Source organism: Enoplosus armatus, chromosome 10, assembly GCF_043641665.1.
Source record: "Enoplosus armatus isolate fEnoArm2 chromosome 10, fEnoArm2.hap1, whole genome shotgun sequence".
In the NCBI taxonomy this organism is placed as follows: Eukaryota; Metazoa; Chordata; class Actinopteri; order Centrarchiformes; family Enoplosidae; genus Enoplosus; species Enoplosus armatus.
In genome coordinates this window covers 12,681,699-12,703,605 of record NC_092189.1, presented here as the reverse complement: position 1 = coordinate 12,703,605, position 21,907 = coordinate 12,681,699, and the positions used below count along the sequence as shown (strand labels likewise).

At 42.0% G+C, this 21,907-nt stretch overlaps 1 protein-coding gene across 1 annotated transcript; it reads left to right on the top strand.

The window, feature by feature from the left end:
- Positions 1 to 1,938: 1,938 nt before the first annotated feature.
- slc43a1a (solute carrier family 43 member 1a) lies at positions 1,939 to 21,011 on the top strand. The gene is made up of 15 exons (XM_070913203.1): positions 1,939 to 2,065; positions 6,402 to 6,565; positions 7,301 to 7,493; positions 8,264 to 8,319; positions 8,996 to 9,072; positions 15,523 to 15,615; positions 16,076 to 16,209; positions 16,332 to 16,459; positions 16,654 to 16,800; positions 16,915 to 16,950; positions 17,050 to 17,185; positions 17,418 to 17,547; positions 17,678 to 17,751; positions 18,188 to 18,311; positions 19,205 to 21,011. Exons 2-15 carry the CDS (start codon positions 6,412 to 6,414, stop codon positions 19,400 to 19,402), a joined length of 1,680 nt encoding a protein of 559 aa, XP_070769304.1. The 5' UTR covers positions 1,939 to 2,065; positions 6,402 to 6,411; the 3' UTR covers positions 19,403 to 21,011.
- Positions 21,012 to 21,907: the final 896 nt, after the last annotated feature.

The following is a 21,907-nucleotide window of genomic DNA, read 5'->3' as shown; positions in this document are numbered from 1 at the left end:
AAACTGCAGAAATATTGGAGTTAGAAATCTTCATACTCTCATAACTGACTCCTTAACTGTATTTCATTTCGCACTAGTTTATGCACTTGTCATAACCCTGATATGTCAACTAAAACTGGACATGGAGAGTTTCACAAAGGTATTTAATTGAAGGCTGTTGTTGTGAAACTCTGTGGTGGTGTTTCTGCGTTGTGATCCTCTGTATGTAATCGCCCAGCTACATATTTCTGTCAGGCTTCCCCGCTGCGAGGTGCAATACGACATCGTCAACCTGAATATAAATTGACCTGACTTTTACTTCTGTTCTCATGGACATGGCGGTTTGCAGGTGGGGTTAAAGGTGGCATTTCCAGGTGTCCACAGCTGGAGAGGGCTCACACAAATTCCAACAGGATTATTTTATTAAGAAATTGGGGCCCAGAGTTCCTAGATTTGCCCCTACAGCTGGAACAAATTTTTCATGACCGACTGTAAAGCTGTGACTGTCAGGGACCAACTATAGCAAATCACTATACGTTTGAAATAGAAAACTGGGCACTTCCCCGTAGAGCCCAGCAGGGTGCAGATTTTCCTTTGTGGTGAGAGCGCGGTGAATAAGCACAACTAATGCTTTTGTATGGAAACAAGAATTACTAGAGAATTACTGGAGCTCAGCTGTCAAGAAAGTAATAAAGATGGAGGCTGAATGTTTTGTTCATACAGGAAAGTTAAGCTGATATAAGCTGATGATCCATGTTCAAAATGACTGACTTCTGCGCTTGTGGCTTCCCTTTGAAGAATATGATTTATATTTTGTGCTTTATTACCAATGACCTCAATCATGTGTGTCTTCAACAAGCTGGACCAGAGTGTTTGAAATGGGAATTGGACATCATGGAGGCCAGAGACCCAGAGACCCTGTTGGCATGGGCATCATGATTCTCATCGTAGTCAAGTCACCTGATTTCAATGTTGACTTCCCCATTTAAACAAAGGGCTTCAGACTTGTGACAAAGCTCCACTGTATATAAACGTGTGCTCAGGCAGAAAGTGAATTGAATGATTGGCTCACGTCGTTCACCTGAACAGAAAGGATAAGTCACAACAGCAGTAGCTTATGTTTTATCTATTGAACGTGGTTATCACACATCAAAATGTTTGTTACATAAAAAAAAACACTGATGTAAACAAGATAGAAACACATATAATCTTCACCACAGTAACCGCAAGACATCTCAGTATATTATTGTCTTTCTGTAGACTGCGTCACTGAACTAATTTGCTTCGGTAGACGTTAATGTCATGTGGTTTTCCATCAACATATGGCATTAACTGTCAGGGAAAACACACACACACACACACCTTCCTCCAGACTTAACATTTGCACTACGACTGCCTCTGTGGCTCCCACTCACTTACCTGCCTCCTGTAACTGCTGCTCATACTGTGTATATCTTAGCATATTCATGTCCACCCCTCACTGTTAAAAAATAAATTACCTCCATACGTACATTACTGAGCACTTTACTGCTTCTACTTCTGGTCAGATGCTAAACTGCATTTCGTTGTCTCAGTACATAAAGTTGAATCTAACCTAATCTATCTCTTCTAAATTGACATGACAAAACCTAGTAGCCTAAACTATCACAGCTACAGCTTCTTTGAACAATTCTTGTGTCACTTTTTTGGGGGGTATTTCAAGCGTTTTAGAGTCCCCGGCGTGAGTGCAGTAAAGACATTTGTCCTGTGGAGTGGTGAATAAAGGCAGCTGGGTGGTGACTTTTAGAAAGTCACAGAAAGAGGGAGGGAATTAGAAGTCAAATTAGGAGGAGAAGGGGGGGAGTTTCTAATGAAACCTGAGAGAGAAAAGAAGTGTGGAGTCTCCCACGAAACCTCCACAAGGAAGAAAGGAAGCAGAGAAAGGAAAAGGTTTAATTCAAGCTCTCGCTGCTAATCATAGAGAACAACAAGCAGCTGTGAGAGTAGAGTTTTAATCCTCATTTCTGTTTTCACTCAGTGAGCAACAAAAGCCTGTAAAAGAAACATTTCAAGCCTTTTTCCCTCTGTGAGAAGACACGCGACTGAAGTAAGTAAATTAGTTTTTCTCTCGCGTATACGTCGCTATAAGTTAATAAGTGTAGTATTACCTGTAATAACGTGCGTAAAGTGGCGGCATGACGCGGAGGCAGGCAGCAGATACTCACACGTGGCATGAAACTGAGACCTGACAACTTCTACGGTAGATACCAGAGGAAGTGCGTACACATCTGTATTAAACCGGCTCACGCGTGTGTAAAAGACTCAAGGTGTTCGCAGAGAGGCTAAAAGTGCCATTAGAAACCAGAAAGTGAGGGCGAGGAGCTGTTTCGGAAGTGACCATTCAAGTGACTGCGCGTGCTATTACACTCGTTTGTGTGCTGGTCTTTCATTGAGCGGTGAACTTAGTCAGTTCTGTGGTGGCGCTCATTTGTAAGCACGTAGCTGCAATTAGACACGTGTTTTAATAAACTCTAATTTAGATTTTATTACCGTTTAAGCCAGCGGCAGTGGTCTCGGAAGACGTTCGGGTTAGAATAAAAACACAGCATCTGTTGCCTTCACGGGCACCCCCTAAAGTCAGGTTTAATAGATACCTTTTTACGATTCAATTTAGAAATGAAGTCACTCAGAGAAACTTTGTGCGAAGGTGGTGATAACCACAATGACACAAAGCAAACTCGTATCACATTTCCTTACCAAAAATTGTTTGCAACTATAATTTTTGTTTGTGATTTAAATATATAGTGAAATATGCCCATCACATATCTACCAGAGCCCAGGGTGACATCTTCAAATTCTTGACCATCAAATCCCAATCATATTAATTTTACAGTGATATAAAACACAGAAAAGCAGCAAATACTCATATTTGAGAAGCAGGAACAGTCAAATGTTTGGCTTCTCTAATGACCTAAATGAGTAATTAATAATGAGATTAATTTTCTGTTTCAACATTTATTAATCAATGAGTCACTCCGGTACAACTATAAATTCCTTTTGCCATATTTTATGTTGTGATTTCATGTGTCACTGTGCCTTCACTGTTTCACCTGTAGACAGGTGTGATATCACGTGGTATCCGCCACTTTTTGTGGGTCGTTTGTGTATGTAGAACTCAAAATGCCGACATTTCGGACATCACGTGAACGCGGCAGAAGACTTGGGTCTTTTGAGCGGGTCGCCCCGCTGGGCCGGTAACCGGACCCCGGGCTGAGGTCATGCCCGCGGAGAGACAGCTGCCGGCCGGCCGGGCAGCCTCGGGGGTTGCGTTTTTTGGACTCCTCGGGGAACAGAGGCTCCTAGAGCGCGTGGTTTATTTTCTTGGAAACTTGTGAGGATAAAGAGTTTGCCCTGCGGCCCTTTGTGTCCTGCAGAGGTTGATAAACACGGCTGGTCAAGGTCAGAAACATCCCCGCGGGGAAAAAAGAGCAGGCCTCGATGGGAGCATCAACACAGAGACTTAAAAGGAAGCAGGACACGTGACGAATTAAATATGGTCAAGTCAAATTTTAATACAGAAGCAGTAATTAGGTTTGTTTTCATGATATAATAATCATGAATATACTATAACGTCTATAAATATCAAAACTTTCATGGCCATAACAGTGTAGTTAGTCATGGCAACATTGCATCATTCAGGTATTTCAGGAAGCAGCTTCCTTAAATGGTGTTTCTCTCAGTGTAGACTTCACCTGCTCGCCCTCCACACACACACACACACACACACACACACACACACTTCACAGTGTCATGACAAGGGCTCACAACTGCCTGCCAACCCCAAGCAGACTTCTCCTCTGCGTGTATTAGCTTGTTTCCAAGTCTTTGTTGTGTGTCGAGCTTCCCGCCTCACAAACACCAGGACACTCCTTATTAGAGTGGAAGCCTCGTAGTTGTAAATGTTGTCAGCTAACTGCTGCCATGATAAGCAGCACAAAAGAGGCGGGAAACAAGCGATGAAGAATGTGTGATAAGCAGTGGACCACAGCGTTGTCTTGAACATGCATGACTTGTGTGTCTTGCGTCAGTCACACACGGTCACACAACCTGAGCTCAAACACACGCCGAGGAGCAACTGATACCATGCCTTTCTTACAGACACACACGCTCTGTTGTCGTGACACCAAGCAGCCATGACTCCGTATCGCATTTACAACATTGTCTCCTGAGTGTGTTGCATGCAGCCACAGCACCGTAAATCCAGTCCATGTGACAGAAGCCTCTATACTTAGGCCTTTAATGGACTGTGACTGCGTCCGTCCGTTCTGCTGGATTAACACTGGTTTCTACAACATTGACTCATTCTGCACCAAACATTTGTCTAAACTGTCAAACAAAGACACAAGACTGTATCTTTTAGTGTTTTGGTCAGACAGAGGGGACATGGAGAGGATTAATGGTGCTCGGAGTCACACACTGAGAAACTGGCATTCATTTTTTGCATCTTATGTCACCATCTTTGCAGCTTGGACATGTCCGCCATTGTTATGCTGTCGTTAGCAGCGGTAGCTCCGACTGATCCATCTTCTTTGGCTTGTTTCCTCGCGTCAGGCATCTTGTGGAATTTGTGGAATATTTTTAAAATGTGTAACTTGATGTTAGGAGTTTAGTGGAAAACTGTCAGAATCATGCAGATATGAGATGAGACATATTTCCATTAGAGCTGCAGTTAAGTTAATTGACAGAATATTTACCACCTGCTATTTTGATAATCGATTTGTCATTTGAGTGATTTTTAAAGCAAAAATGACAAACAATTTCCAGTTTTTCTAATATGAGAATCTGCTTACATTTCAGTAAATTGAATATTTTGCAGTTTTGGACTGTTGGTCGGCCAAAACAAGACATCTGATTAAGTCACCTTAGGCTTTAGGGTATTTTTCACTGTTTTTTAATGTTTTATTGGCAAAACAATCAATTGAGAAAATAACCGGCAGATTAATAGATTATGAAAACAATTGTTTGTTGCTTCACCCCAGATTATAGACACTTCAGGGTCTATGTGCTCTTGTGATTGACATACGTTTACATCACTGAGTGAATGAGCGTCGTCTTGCTCTGTCGCATCGTTGTTGAGTGGTGTGTGTGTGTGTGTGTGTGTGTGTGTGTGTGTGTGTGTGTGTGTGTACTGAAGGGGTTTTAGCATAGGTGTTACTTACATAGAAAACCCCCCTTTTCAAACTGGTTTCAGCACTAAGGCAGTTCACTGGGCTCTGGATAATCGCATTACACGCACGCCTCATGAGCACATAGGCAGAGACAAATCTGTCCCTCTCTCTCCATCTCCCATATACACACACACACACACACACTCACATGCTGAAGAGATGCCCTCATTAGGAAGTACTGAAAGAGTTTCCTGTTTGAGGCCACCTCCCTCCCAATGTTCCTCTCCACTTCTTCTCTGGTTTGCCGCCAAATTGAACAGCTGGTCATATTTGGACACTTCCTTTCTTGTTTAGATGTTTTCCAGTGTGTGTATGTGTGTGTGTGTGTGTGAGATCCTGTCAAGATGGTCATGACTGGAGTGTGTTGGTCACTCATATCACAGGTTATAGTGACCGGTGACCTGTCCTGTGTGTGTGTGTGTGTGTGTGTGTGTACTTTCCAGGTGGTCGTGACTATCCTGACTTTGTTTGGTCAGTCACGTCATGAGTTTCAGTCTTCTGTTTTGTTTGTGTGCGTGTTGTTTACATAAAAGCTGCAACACCTCTGACCCGTTAATCCCAGAGAGATAAATCTGAATCCAAACGTGCTGATGAAAAACTCCTCTTGAGTGCAACTCTGCGCTGCTTTCAGATGGAAATGTCACCCTTTTAAGATGCACTCCCTATTTCCAGAACAAAAGCAGACAGTTCGAGTGCTCTGCAGTGTTTCCTGAGGTCAAAAACCAGAGTGACATAGCTGCTCTGTTGACAGCACAGTGGGAGGATGTCTGAGGACAATGCAGTGCAAGGTATCAGATACCCAACTGGGATTTACAAAACAATGACTGGTCACACGGGCACTCATTAGGCAAACAGAGAAAAATGTCCTGTCTCGAGAGACTCCATAGGGTCTCCACAGTGAAGTAAACAGAATGAAATATTACTGAGAGAAAGAAGGTGTCCTTTTGTAAATCCTACTGTGGACTGACGTCTTTCTCTGTTCGGGGGATCATGACTGGGATTCCTTTAAACTCAAGTTGGAACATATTTTAAAGAGGGATCAGTTGTGTAGTCGAATAATCTAATGCTCGTCATTGAGTTTTATGGTAATATCATAGCATCTTCTTTATCGTAATTATTTTCCTCCTATCCACTGCCCTCCCATCTTCTCCCTCTCTTCCACTGTCCCTCCTCCCTCCTCCTTCCTCCTTCCTCCTCCTCCCTCCTCCATCACAGAGCAGCAGCGATGGCGCCCTCTCTCCTCCAGGCCTACAGGAGGCGCTGGTGGATGGCGGTGACGGCGGTGATTGAAAACCTGCTGTGTTCGGCTGTGCTGCTGGGCTGGGGCTCCCTGCTCATCATGCTGAAAAGGGAAGGCTTCTACTCCCACCTGTGCTCAGGTAAAATCTGCAGCTCTGCGTCACGTAACCACTAATTTTGTTGGTTTGTTTCTCTTTAACATCTCCAAAAAAGAATTAACTTTGTTTCATCACCACAACTTTTCCAGAGGATTTTAATATATCTGTGATTGATGTTTTTCTGCAACACTGAAGATCCCAAATGCCAAATTAATCGATTATTTCTCTTATTGGAGTTTTGTAACAGTTTGTTTTCTGGAGTCTAACTGACTCCAAACATAGGTAACGTATGTAGTGATAACATACTGCACATCAGTTAATGACTTTTTAGGAAACAAAAGTAATATATTTTTGTTTATAGATACCCCATATAACTTTTGAAATGCGAAATATTTCCATTTGTGGTGTAACGTCAGTGCTTTATGCTCATTTCTGTATTTTGTCAACTTGATCAAAGGTGTAAGCCCAGTATGTGGCAAAGGGAAGGCTTACCACTTCAGTAATTTTCTACACATTGGGTCTCAAAAAGAGAAAAGTTTCACACACACTTTATTTAGGGTCTGTGAGACCGTAAGTAATGAGGAAGTAAAGCCAGTGAGAGGTACAGTTTTTTCAATAATCATCTTTAAAAAGGCGAAGATTAGAGGAAAGTCTTAAACGCAATCTTGTGCAGCAGAAATACGGTTTTTAATCACTTGATTAAGACTCCAAATGTTTTTCATCTGGCTTTCTCTGTACGTATTCTCACCTCTCAACCCTCCACTCTCGTCCCCGCAGTGAACGAGTCCGTGGTCGTGTCTCTGGGCAACTCCTCTGGCAGTGAGGTGGAGGAGTGGCTCAGCTGCGTGGACCAGGAGGAGATGCTGAATCTGGGCTTCACCATTGGCTCCTTCTTGCTCAGCGCCACCACCCTGCCGCTCGGCATCCTGATGGACAAGTTTGGGCCACGCCCAATTCGCCTGGTGGGCAGGTAATGGTTGTATAAATACTCACAGATACGTCACATTCATAAGGGAATGTGCACGTCTGCAGGGTCGATGTGATAACGTGTTTATGTTCAGATATATACCTAAACTTCTTTTTTAGATACAGATATGTTTTATGAAACTTGTTGATTTTGTCATTTGCAGGTTTTCTTACTTCACATTTCCTTCATAAACGTTATGATGGTGAAAGTGGAGTGAAAGCTGCATAAGACAGTAGTAAATCCTTCAACTATATCTGCGGTTGTAGTTAAAAAAAAAAAAGCAGGCAGATCACATTCCCAGAGTGGGAGGAGGGAGATAATGTGTTCTCAGTGTGTGAATCAATTAATGTAGGTGGGGCACCAGTGTGTGTGCACACTGTGTGTATAGTGAAAAGTGAAATTCTTTCTCATTGGGTGTAGAAACCGACATGCAAATAGACGTCACAAACACATGCACTTTTTCTCTCAGTCACAGTTTTGAGTAGCCTCGCCATTAAAGTGCGAGACGCTTTGATAATAAGATAAAAAGTTGATAGAAATGGAGAATGAGGAGTTAACTGGAGCTGCATATGTTTAAACATTCAGTGACAGTTTCAGTCTTTGGCAGATAACCAACGACTTAACTGCTCTTTTGTGAGCTAGTGAGTCGCACTTTGAGTCGTTTCTATACATGTTGCTTCGTTCCTACAAACACTAATTGTATATGTGACTTTCAGCATGCTAAGATATGACAGTGTGCAAGAATTTAAAATGCCCATGTTCTTTTGTTACAGTTCGTGTTTCGGTCTGTCCTGTGGTATGATGGCTGTGTCTGCCTACGACCCTCATGGTGAGTAAAAACACACACACACACACACACACACACACACACACACACACACACACACACACACACACACACACAGACAGGGCGGTGTGTTGCCCAATATTAACCTTTTTGACACAGACAATTGAACAGTTACACCAGGTGTGCAAAGGTGTAAAAATAGGCAGACTCCAAATACTTGTTTTCTCCAAATTCTTCACATTCCTTCTTTCACAGCCATCTCACAGATTTCCTCTGTCTCCAATGGAAACCATGTAGTTTCAGATGGGAAGAGTGCGACTGAAATCAGGATCAGGCTCTGAACAACGCCTCCCTCCACACCACATTTTTAAATCAGAGTGGCTCAGCTGGTATTGAATACACACCAGGAAATGCCTGTGTGCTACCTGAAAACGCAGTATTTTATTAATGAGCTGTTGTGCCAACTGCTACTTCCACATTATAACGGCCTCAATATGCCACTCAAAGAAGATAAAAGATAAAACTAAAAGTAGAAAGGGAACAAAACGACAAATAAACAGTGAGTAAATAAAAAGTGGGATAACTGCATATGAAAGGTTTTGTTTTAGCCTGTTAATGACAATCAGCTTCTCGCCTCTCTCTCTTCTCTCTTCCTCTTGTTCTGAGAGAGGAGATTTTGGCATTAACTCTTCTTCTGTGTTACTCTTTTTCTCTGCAGTTCTGTCAGCGCTCATCTTCTTGGCTCTCTCCCTGAATGGCTTTGGGGGCATCTGCCTGACCTTCACCTCCCTCACGGTGAGACACACAACCAACAAGAAACAGTTCTGACTGATTAATGGAGGAAGAACATTATTGACATTTACACATGAGACTAGATATCACCTGGATAATATTGATGATTCAGTAGCACAATATTGATGATTCAGTTGCCCAAACTGTATATTATCAGTATCAGTATATCATGGGGGTTTGTCCGTTCTCAAAACAGATCCAGTGTAGTCGTTTTCAAACTGTCAGGAAACACTAGCTTCTGATTTACAACATGAGTGGTATCACTGTGTCTTCGGGTCTTGTTATAAATGCCTTAAGGAGACGTTCTCTGTGCCAGATTGTTGTGCCTCTTTGTTTTGGTGGGTGAGTTCCCGTAGTTTAATGGCTATCATGGTCGTTTTCAACTTCTGTGCTTAAGACCTGTTCTGAAGTAGTAGAAGAAGAAAGAAAGAAATGAGAACAAGGAAGAAAAAGGAAAAAGACAGCTCACCCTCTGGAGCATACTGTTTGGGAACTTTATCGCGTTATAAACAAACCACAAATTGGATTAGATGGTCATCTAATGCCTCCGAGGCTGCCTTTAATTTCACACTATGTACTGTATGTGTGTCCCTGACAACCTCCAAAGATTATTGTCAGTCTGTCTTATAATTATAGTATATTTAAAACTGTCTGAGTCTGATCAGGACACCCAGGACAAAATGTAGTCTTTAATGTGAACAGGGTCATTCAAGGTACAGTTGGCTTCAAGTTAAGGAAATAAAACACACAAAAACCATTACATGTTACACTCTGAGCCAAAAGGAAACATGATAATTTCTCTTTCTTCCTCCTTCTGTTTGTTTGAGTTGCTAAACATACAAACTAAGAATGTGAGACTCTTGTGTCGGCATCATGTTAAATATGCATGTTGTCAGGATCATTTCTAAGGGTGTTAGTCCCAATTTTGCACCAAAATGTACCTAAAATGTCTCTACCGTGGTTACATAACTCATATTCTGAGAAAGCACTAATGTTGGGTTGTGTTCCTGGAACAAATGAGCAGGAGAGTTTTGGTAGCTGAGAGTCTCAGCGTGGTCGGGGCCTCTATTCGTGTCAGCTGAGGAAACAGTGCGTGTTGTGACTGGGAGCCGTGTTTGTTGACATTCACGTCAGGCATGTGTGTTTGCGTGTGATGTGTCAGCTGGTACCAACATTATCGAGTGTGTTTTATTGTTGCCACTGCCTCCTGTGTCCTGGCAAGTATTTAGGTTTGTGTCGGCACTCTGTGTTAACAGTGTTTCCGTCTGAGCTGCACATGACTTATCCCAGATGGAAAGTCTCCCATTTGTGTTTCCGCCAATAACAGCCTGCAGTTCACCACACACCCTCTCCAAAGCCCGGCCTACTCACCTCTATTCAAAACACTCAAGGCCACACTTTCTCTCGTCTCCTCTGTCCTCTCTCACTTCCTTCCTTCTTCCTTTGTTCTCGTCTTCCCATCTTCTATCCTGCCCAGCAGTCAGCACAAAATCAGTGCAGAACCTTTTCAACTCCGCATGACTGTGCACACATGTGGATGTACGAATGTGTGTGCATGCTTATGTACACACAGGGAGACAAACATGAAACAGATGTTTAGATAATGAAGGTCCAGGCTGAGCATGGACAGATGACCCTCTCCACTGAACTCTCCCCTGTAGCTTGGCTCTGTGGAAAAGAAAAGCTAAGACACACATTAAACAGACACTGTGCACCTTTACAGTCAGTGTGCCCGTATATATCTCACTGAAAACTGCTGACAATGTGAGTGAACAGCTGACGTCCATTTGTTCAAGGTGATTGTTAACGATATTTGACAAATATACCAAATATGTCAGGCTGCATTTTGGGAAAATAATAATAATACATTTTATTTATACAATTCTTTTCAAAACAAAGTGCACTTACATGGTTGAACCAAGATTAAAACATTTCAGGACCGAGACAAATAAAATCAGGCAATTAAAATAATACAGAAACAAAATACAATAAAACCCCCAAGAATAAAGATAAATACTAACAACAAAACAGATAAGACGGTGTGTTAGAATTAATAAATGGCTTTTTTGAGAAGCGATTTAAAAGATGTCACTGTACATCTGGAATATTTCCAGTTACATTCAAGAATGAATCCATGACACAGTGCAAAGCATGATTCACGCTTATTCGTCTTATTTGCATTCTCAGGAAAGACATGACATTTATGTACACGTGTGCACACATGCATGGAGCCTCAGTCTCACGAGTCAGGCTTTTCTGTCACACACACACACACACACACCCTGTGAAGAATCCCAACAATGCAGATGCGCATCATTTTGTGTCTGTGATGCTCGGTGAACCTGTTCCTTCCTCAGTGGCTCGTAGCAGCATCACAGCAACATGGAAACTCCTCTTAGTGTTTGGCACACAACTCGAACAGGAAGACACTGTGCTCTTTCTACTTTATTAATCACACACACAAACACTTGAGTAATGTTCAACTTCCCCCCTTCTCCTCCTCCTCCTATTTGTCCCTGTCTGGCCTCTCTTTCCCTCCCTCCTTCCATCTCTAATTGGTTTGGGTGTACGGGCATTGACTGACCTCCACACTGTTGTTGATGTTGTTCTGAAGAGCAAATGACGGCAGAGCACAAGGACTGAGACACACACACACACACACATGCCATGATTTAAACCATGTGCTTGAGAGTAATTGCTCAAAATGGATTATAAAACAAGAAACATGTCCGTTCTCTTGAGTTATTGTATAAGAATAGGACACATGTCCTTCTATAGTCAATTACACGCAAAGAGGGACATAATGCTCTGATACAGAGGGTCTGTCATATGATTTGATGTTTTTTCAAATTTCCAGCACAAAACACAGCCCATAATATCATGACACAAAACCTTTAAACCTCAAGAAAAGTTTTGAATAATCAAACTGTGTGACCTTGATCAAAGTAGTTAACTCCTCCTCTTTGCTCTACGCACATTTACTGTGTATAGTAATAATACATCAAGTCAATAAATGACAGCACGAGGCCAAAGGATTGTGGGTTTTAGATTCAAGGAGCAGTGACGGTGACTTTAAACGAATGAGCCACACAGCACACACATGACACAATAATATTTTGAAGAAAGCTCAAACTGAAAACCTGTAAATGTGATGCATCGTTTTTCTTCCCTTGCAATACTAAAAACTGATCTGCAAAAATTCTATTTTCTTTATGATTAGTTTAGACTGATCTGTAGCCTCGTTAGCGTGTGCAAACACACCCTTGTGGTTTTGAAGTTCATGTGAGGGCACTGTTGCAGAACATAGACATGATTCACTCCTGTTTTAGATACTTTACTACCACAGATTTGCCAAAAGCACACCACCTTCAGGCCGTCCTGCTCCCCACATATTTAACTACCATTAATGATGCATGTTAACTATGTGCAGTATGTCTGTGAGCTTGTGTGTCATCTGTGTCACATTGGCATTGAAGGAATGAGGACAGTCCTCTTACATTCACTGTAACAGACGTGGGATTGTCCTTCAACAGTACTGGCTGCGTGCAGGGGCCTGTCTGATCACACGCTACTGAGAAAAGCTGCAGAGCTGTCAGTCTTCCACGTGCTAACTTTTGGTCTCAGCTAGCAGAGAGAGGCCGAGCTTCTTTTAAATTTGCACAACAAATAGAAGCCTCTACAAGGAATTGAGGATGACTTTGGGTAAAATACAAAGAAACCTCACATTGTGGTTTGAGGCTTCCAGTTGCACCACCGTCTTTACGTTAGACTACTTTTTTTGTGTTATATAAGTCTAGTGCAGCTGGACAAGAGCACTGTGAGGGATAACGGTGTGACCAATCTATGAACAGTGAGAAATGGCTGCAGAGAATTGAGGTGGAGAGAAGAAGCCGGTGCTAATCAGCTGTGGTTTAGTGTTTCCTGCTGGGAGCTCCACAGAGAGAGAGGGGCTGCAGCTGTGGCGTGAGGAGATCAGTCAAACCACAAAAGAAAATGTCTCCCAGTACCTCTTTTTTCCTCATTTCTATACTTGCTTATTTTTACACACCTCTGTCCTTCTTTCTTCCTCTCCTGTTCCCTTTTATTCCACTTTCTCCTCCGGTATTCTGCCTCTCGTCCACATGTTCAGAGATGCATCAAACTTTCGGTGCTCATTAAGCTACTATTTGGCCCGCTCTCTCTGCAATTAAGGTCTCAATTAAACTCAGTGCCAAAGTCTTAAAACACCCAAGTGAGTGAGCACAGCAGGAATAGAGCCTGAACTGATTAGTCGTGACAAATGAACGGCCAGAGCTCTGTTTGTGTGTGACTCTCTGACAGCAGTCGACCCTTGTGTGCCTCCATATGATCACGTGTTTCTGCCCACGTCCCCCTGGCAGCGTTAGCATGCAGGACATGTGCTGCAAAGCGCTGTGTGAAATATGTATTTCATGAGAACTGCCAGAACTCAGTGATAGGAATGCCTGCTGCTGCCACTCACAATCACATGTCACGCTTTTTTTTTTGCTTTCTGCCATCAAACATCAGTTAGCTGACATCTCACATGGCTGGAATAACTTTGCTTTAACATTAGCAAGAGATGCAAACTCCCCTGTGTGCTCAGAGGGCCCTCTCGTCTACATACCACAAATCTACGCAGTCCGGCGCTGTATATCTCATGGCCACAGACGGGCTGTGAAGTATTTCGATTCTCAGAAGACCTGAATGAAGACAGGTGTTCTCTTGGGTGTTTTTCTCGCTCAGACAGTCAGGCGCTCTCTCTCTCTCTCTCTCTCGAATATCCTCAGGAAAGCTTTTTTTCCTGTTTACCTGCTAACTTGTTGTCGTGTCAGCTCTTAAAGTGACCTCATGCTTCCCACTGTAACACACACACACAAGTCTGTTAGCCACAAACCGTCAACCACAGTCTAATCTCCAGACGGCAGCCAACCCCCCCCCACAAGAAAGCACACATGTAAATTCTCACCTACATCTTCCACCTTTACATCTTGCTGGACTCAGCAGCCAAAAGCAGCTCTAGGAATGTCCATATGTCCACAAGTTCTTGGAAACCCTTTCATGGGAGTTATTTAATAGTTTCTGACCCACCAGGGAGTTCTCTGCACATATCTGTTTTAAAGAGTGTTGCTGCATCGTTTTAAAGCATACAACATTTTAAAAAGCTATAAACAACAAGCATTCATGATGAATACATAGTCCCATGGTAATTAGTAACAGATAATAACATATCAGCTAAACTTAAAGCTGATATAATCAATATGCTTATATTAACAATGGACTTTATAACCACCGTCATCTTGTTGTTTTGGTTTCCCGGGTCCCAACTTTACTGTTTTGTTTCACTCTCATCGCTCTCATCTTTCACGTCATTTCCAGCTGCAGCAGGAAGCTGTCTTTCAACAAGCTTCACCGAACATATTGGAGCACGTAGCAGCGAAAGAGCCAGCTTCCACAGTCCACAAGAAAGTCAAAAACAACTTAAAAACACATAAAGTTTTGAATTGGTTGGGTCATTGAAATAATAGTGAAGTGCCAATGCTGATCATTTTTTGACTCATTGTGTTCCCAACTGTGACTTGCCGTAATGTGGTCCAGCCTCAGTGAGATCGGTGTAAGGGTGTGGAAAGTGCACACACACCTGTGGGAGAGTCACAGTGACCTCTGACCCAGCGGGGAGATTAGGTGACGCCAGCAGAAGTTTGGAAAGCCACGGTCAGTGTTGGGAGAGAATAGCGAGCTTGTCATGCAGCACACCTAAAATCCCACACATGTGATTTTATAATCGTGATTGACCCATTTAAAGCTCTAATCAAAGGACACTGAGTGTGCTGGCAGCACAATAGGTCATTGTTATGCACCCTAAGCTTCTTACTACTGTAAATAGGTCGACCTGATATATGATGTGTTAGTGCCTGGTGCCTGCCACCTTGTCCCCTTTGCCGTGTGTCATGCATGCCCCCACGCCGGGTCCACCGAGCCCTCTGAAGTTCATCAAGAGCTGACTATAGATCGGCTTCCACATTTTTAATCCTACCTCAAAGAATTTGTTGAACTAGCAAGAATACAGACGGTGAATATGTGCCTGAGTATAGCTTAGTCTGTGTTTGAACTGTGGGGTCGGGACCCAAACTGGGTCACGACTTTGTTTCTTGTTTCCTCATGACATGGAAACTAATATTTTTTTAATGAGCCCACTCTGCGGGGAGACAGAAGTGTTACTGGGTGCAAATGCCGGGCGGGAACAGTTCACAGTGTCTCAATTAGGAGGAACTTTCCCAGTCTGGTTACACGAAGCAGCTGGCTGTCCTCTGCTGGTCAAAATAACAAATTGCACCTTGATTAAACTACATTTCAGCCCATACAGGTGGCATACAGGCTTAATGTATTTCATGTATTTCTATTGTGTCTATTATATTATTTGTTTCTTATTTCTCTCCTCCTCTGTCCCTGCAGCTCCCCAACATGTTTGGTGCTCTGAGCTCCACTGTCATGTCTCTGATGATTGGCTCCTACGCCTCCTCTGCTGTCACCTTCCCTGGAGTCAAGGTAAATGTCGAAGGCTACATTAGCAGAAAAACACAATAATATTGACACATTCTTCACAGTTTTCTCAAATAAACCACGTAAATATATAGACATATTACTACATTATGGTGCTTTAGGGTTACAAACAATGTTATGGGTAAAATTAGAGGGTATAAGTTTTCAATGAATGAGAGGTTTTTTGGGGTCCTATGTGGTCTTGTGTTGACATCCCAGAGGGGTCGAGGTTGGGCTACCTGCCCAGCACCCAACTTAAGTCACCAGGTCCACCAGGAACATGACTCCAAATAAATGATAATGCTCCTTTGTTTCTGCTGGATGTGTAAATAAACAATATGTTCATCATAATAACTTTACTAGGTGATTATGCTTGTTCTGTCGCCCCCAAGTGGCCAAAAATATCAATGAATGAAACTTAAAAAATCTAACAACCCTCTTCCTCCCCTTTCTCTCCTCTTCCCAGCTGATCTACGATGCAGGCGTGTCCTTCCAGGTGATCATGTGGATGTGGGCGGGTCTTGCCGGGTTTGTCTTTTTCAACTGTTTCTTCAACTGGCCCGCAGAAGGTTTCCCAACACCTGACGAGGTCGACTACAGGTCAGTGTGGACGCCAGCCTGTCACTGCGTCTCTTTCCAGAGACACCGAGGAATAAAAGTGATTATCAGAACATCACTCCAACCTCAATGTATGTATGTGTGTGTATTTATATATAAAACAGTAAGATCCTCACACTGCAAGAGCTGCCTTCATCGGACCAGAAGGCTGTTGGGGAGAGACTGAGCCAGAAAAATGGAGATGTCCGACACTCGACAGAGAAACTTCCTAATGGACATGACGCTGCATCCAGTAAGTCAACAAACACACACACAACCGCTATGCTCTTTCTTTCTTTTTGGCTTGTGTCCACAAAACTATCTAAAGGGTTTTTTTTCATTTACAAGAAAATCCTTCAAAGAAACAATTTCTTTTGCATATATATGTATATAAAAGTAAATAAATTCACTAGGTTGGATAACAGCGACCCTCTCCTCCTCTCTCAGACGCGGTTCCCTTCCGTCGGTCTGTGTTCTCTCCCATCTTCCTGTGGAGTCTGGTTACAATGGGGATGTCCCAGTTGAGGATCATCTTCTTCATGGGGGCGATGAACAAGATGCTGGAGTTTATGGTCACCCACGGTGAAGAGCATCGTGAGTGTCGCACCCTCAACCAGCAAACAATTACAATTTTATTTTTATTTTATTGTACGTTATAAAAACAAATAAGAGTTACTGACAGAGTGGCTCTTTGTTTTTATATTTCAGCATCTGAGCAGCTGGTGATTGAGGCAGAAGAGAAAGGTGAGTGGCAGAATAATACAGCTCTAAATTTGTAAACTTTATGAAACTTGTCTGGCATATGTTTACATTATTTTTATGACTTAATATGTCCTTCTTCAGTGAGTTTCTACTCGTCCATATTCGGCACACTGCAGCTGCTGTGTCTGGCCACATGTCCTCTGATTGGATACATCATGGACTGGAGGATGAAGGAGTGTAAAGATGAGAAGACCGTCCCCTCAGCCACAGAGGCGAGGTACGTTCAGCGAGGCATGATGGTTTGAAAGCAGCGGAATAAACAGAATTGATTAAATTGATAAAAATCACTGTATCTACATTCATTGTCGTGGCTAGAAAATCCTGAATATTCCAAACATGATGACTTGGTCCATTTTGTTTGATGTATGATAGACACACATGTTAATGTTGGACGCTGTCATTATAAGTCCATTAATGTTAAACCACCTCTGTGTCTGTGCCCCCTTCAGACAGACCAGTGGACCCAAGAGAGACAGTAAGATCCAGAAAGTCACCAACGCCATGAGAGCCTTCATTCTCACCAACATGCTGCTGCTTGCTTTCGGATGCTGCTGCCTCATAGACAACCTGCCTCTACAGGTAGCACACGCGCACACACACACACACATACACACACACGGTATGGCAGCAAGGAAACAAGTTAAGAATAGATAGTCCCAACGCTCAGATCCATTGATTGTGTTGCTTCTTTTCTCTTTTCCCTCCTCAGATCTTGACCTTCATCCTCCACACTATGGTCCGAGGCTTCATCCACTCCTGCTGCGGGGGCCTTTATGCTGCTGTGTGAGTGCTGCACTGCTAACTCATCAACTTTAACACACTCACATCTTAGAGGAAATGGGAAAACATAACCTTAGGGGAAGAAATGTGCCTCTAGTTTGCTGTTCATTAATAAGATAATAAACATTCAACTTATATATATAATATTTGAGACCTGGCAAGACTCTTTCCTGACCCGTTTAGTTTTTCAGCACCATATAAGCACCAAACAAGAAGCAGCACTTTACAATGTAATAAATTAACCAGATGTTAAAACCACATCACTCACGCAACCACATTCTTTTACCAAAATTCATGAGCTGCTCGAGTCAATATCGACTATATTGAATCGAGAGTCTAGTCTTGAAAAATGTAGTATGATATTTTATGATATGAAACAAACACTTACAGAACATGCTGTAATGATGGACTTGTATGTCCGTGGTTGTCTCTCCCGCAGCTACCCGTCCAACCACTTTGGCACCCTGACGGGCCTCCAGTCCATGATCAGCGCTGTGATCGCTCTGCTGCAGCAGCCGCTCTTCATCGCTATGGTGGGACCACTGAAAGGAGACCCCTACTGGGTGAGGACACACACTTACTTATCTCCAACTCCATATACTCACAGAGACTGAATTATATTTGTGTCTTAATTCTGAGGGTGCAATTAGACATTTTAAGCACAGAAAAAAAAAATGTTTGCATGCACACAATCACACAAAGACTGGGCTAAAAAAAAATCATTTACATTTTTGCTACAGTATTATCCACACAAACCCACAGTAATAACTAACTTTGCTCATTCCCTACTCACCTATTAATTGATTATTATGAATTAAAGCCAATTAGAAATGATCTACTCCAACTCTTCAGTTGGTTGTAATTGTGGCACACTTTGACACTCAAACCTGAGAGGGCTCAGAGCACTTTGAGAGACTAAATGACCACTATTGGATGGATTGGTATGCAACTTGGTACAGACATTCATGTCCATCTCAGGATGAATTGCAAAACTAATGACCATCAGCATCAGTCTGTGTTTATTGCTAATTAGCACATGTTAGTATGCTAAACATTAGCATGTTAACATTGTCATTGTGAGCATGTTAGCATTTAGTTCAAGGCACCACCGTGCCTGTAAGTACAGCCTCACATAGCTGTTAGCATGACTGTCGACTCTCGGACATGTTGTTTTCAGTTATCGGTTCTTACTACATGTTTAATGTAATTTCCATTATTTTAGCTTGTTTTTGAAATTAATTTCCAAATTTCCTGCGTTTTAAAAATGGATCAAAACTAAAAAAAAATCATTAAAATCCACCTACTGCCCCAATGTGAGATTCTAATTTCGAGTTCAGTACAAAGTTTAGTTTAGTTTATACAAAGTATAATAGTATTGTCATTATTTTCTTCAACAAAATAAACTCAGGAGCTGTAACTGTAACTTTCCACCTCTTGTCATCCAACTTTCCTTCAGATCAACCTCGGCCTGCTGATCCTCTCATTGGCTGGCTTCTTGTTGCCGGGTTACCTGTTCTACCACCGCAGACACCTGCTGAGGGAAAAGGAGGCCAGAGACAAGCGGGCCGCCGAACAAGAGATGCAGGCGCTCAACCACAACGAGGCCAACGGCTACAAACCTCACAGCAACGGCCTCGCTGCTGTGGAGGCTTAGAGCGGTGCGATCCGGCTGAGGATCAGGGGAACTGTAGGATTTATTTTTATGCGTGTCTTCAAAATGAGCTCCAGCAACCTACTCATCCACATATATTTAGTTTTGATATTTTCAGTGTTTTTTGTTTTGTTTTTGGTCATTGCTGGTGCACATTTTGCTCACCACAATTAATATCACAGAACACAATCCCCTGTGTGTGTTTTTTATGACTCAGAGTTAGACTTTAAGTTCCTTGTGATTTGGGGAGAAGCAGTGTCATCATCATTTGTTGCTGTTTATTTATTTTGGTTTAGGTCAAAGAGCCAAATTAGTGTGATTTAAAGCCATAGATTTCACTCACAAGCACACGCGAAGACACATGCACACGTCCTGGTATGGCCTGTGTGTCAGACTGCGGATATCACGGTACTTGAAAATACTGTTATTATAATTTTCAAAGATAATCACAATCGTCGCTAACACCAAAGAACAACTTAGAGACATTAGGAAAGTTACACTTTCTACTTCAGTTTAATTAAGCAATATTGTGCTGCTTCTACTGTAATCAGCAAAGGTTATAAATATATATCTATAAAACACTATCATAAGCATACAAGCTATCAAAGAAAATGTAAAGCATCTGAATACCAGACTTCTGGTACGTATAAAGAAGCTTTTGTGGCATTTTCAGAGCCCAGTTGTTCTCACACACACACACACGTTCACGCACAGATAGGCTGGTTGTAGAGACACCATCTACCTCCACTGTTTCCTTTTTTGTACCGTCTCTCTGCAACCGACTCCGTCTGTCCAGTCGATATATATTTTTTCACATTAGGACATATTAATGCTTTAATTGTCAAATATCCAAATGACAAATTGAATCAGTGCAGAATCTTTGTGTGTTCATGTTCTTTAGAGGTATTGCTGAGTCAGTTTTTATATGTAGGAAAAAAACATTTTTATGGAAATTTCACAAGGAAAAACATGACTGATTTTTTAAAATTCTGACACACAGTGTGTGTCGATGTTATGAAACGCTTTGTACTGCTTTATGCACAGAAATGAACTAGTGTGTGTGTAAAATATGTATTTAAGTGTCTTTTTATACTCTAGCTGCAGTAGCATTAAAAAGGGAAGCGTTTGTTTCGGCATCAGCAAATGTTATTTTGTAGTGTGCTAATTATAAATGAAGCTCAGATGATTGTAGATGTGTATTCTGCTTTTGCTTTTTTGTTTTTAGTCATGTATTGATTTGGAGCGAACAAACCATCAAAATTGTTTTTTGTAAATAGAAATGAGGTGTGTCTTGTATTTTATTACATATTCTGCTTGCTTTACTATATATGGGTGTGTACAGCGTATTAACTGATGGCTGAGGAGACACTGGCTGTGCTTAAACATGTTTTTTTAATGTGATTTTCACAAAGCCACATGAAAAGACAGATCTAGCTGCAGCCTTTGATCCCCTTGTTTCAGCCAGCTGCAGATCAAAACAGAAAAATGTACATTCTTCCAAAGTGACAACAAAAAGTGTCTATCTGTACATGTTGGTTGTGCACACTGCAACAGCATCATGTGGATTTATGGAATCAGTTGTAATGTGTAACTTTAAATTTGTTTGACTCAACCCATTTCAGTGTCGAGACAGCTTTAGTAGATGTTTCCTTTCATATCTCTCCTGGTTTCTAGTTAAGCTTCTTGAATCTTTGCTTTCTCGCTTTGAAGGAGACTTTCATTTCAGGTATGTGCCTTTGCTGCTATCTTGGCTTTACTACAGTAGATATGAATGTAAGATTAATGCCTCTGCCTAACGTCTTTGTCTGTAAACCAAAGCCATGTGTAGGGACTGTGAGCTAGTCGATAGTACAGCACTTTTCCTCAGGAGAACATACCGGAGCTGCAGTGAACACCTGTTTGGTTTGTGTTGATTGTCACAGGTGTTGATTCAACTGGACGGTCATATTAGGCTGTACTTTGTATTGTAGTATAAATACTGTTAAGTGCATTTTAGTCAGTGTTCGTGAGGTTTTCCAGTTTGACATGTCATTACTTTCCTCTTGCCGCAGTATTTTGTAATGTTTGAAACCAACGTACCAGCAATTCCAGTAACTATCCGATCTCTATTGAGGCTGGAAAATAATTCAAGTTAATGTGACTCCCTTGTGCTAGTGCCTTTGTAACTGGGATTTACAATATTTACAGCCTGAATTGTGTGAAGTTTAATCAACACCTCTGACAGTCTCTGCAACATCCTTTGCTTTATCTGTATTTTGAAACTGTATCATCTACAGTGGCTCGTCTAATTTGCTCTCTTTATCCGTGGGGTTGAAGTGTTGCTGTGTCTTGCTAAATGTATGCCTTTCTTTCCTGCCTTCAATCAATATATCCAGCTTGAGCATTTGATACAAAAATAAATGTATGAATGTAAACATATTGTCTCATAGCAAGAACATCAGCTATCAGCTGTGTTTGTCATTATGTACCTGATCATTTAATCTAAAACAACCAGAAAATTCCTACGGG

Bases quoted from the DNA above. Each gene is read 5' to 3' on its own strand.
- slc43a1a (XM_070913203.1), top strand. From the start codon at position 6,412: ATGGCGCCCTCTCTCCTCCAGGCCTACAGGAGGCGCTGGTGGATGGCG. The intron at 16,951-17,049 runs GTGAGTGGCAGA...GTCCTTCTTCAG, and splicing joins GATTGAGGCAGAAGAGAAAG to TGAGTTTCTACTCGTCCATA. The intron at 18,312-19,204 runs GTGAGGACACAC...ACTTTCCTTCAG, and splicing joins TGAAAGGAGACCCCTACTGG to ATCAACCTCGGCCTGCTGAT.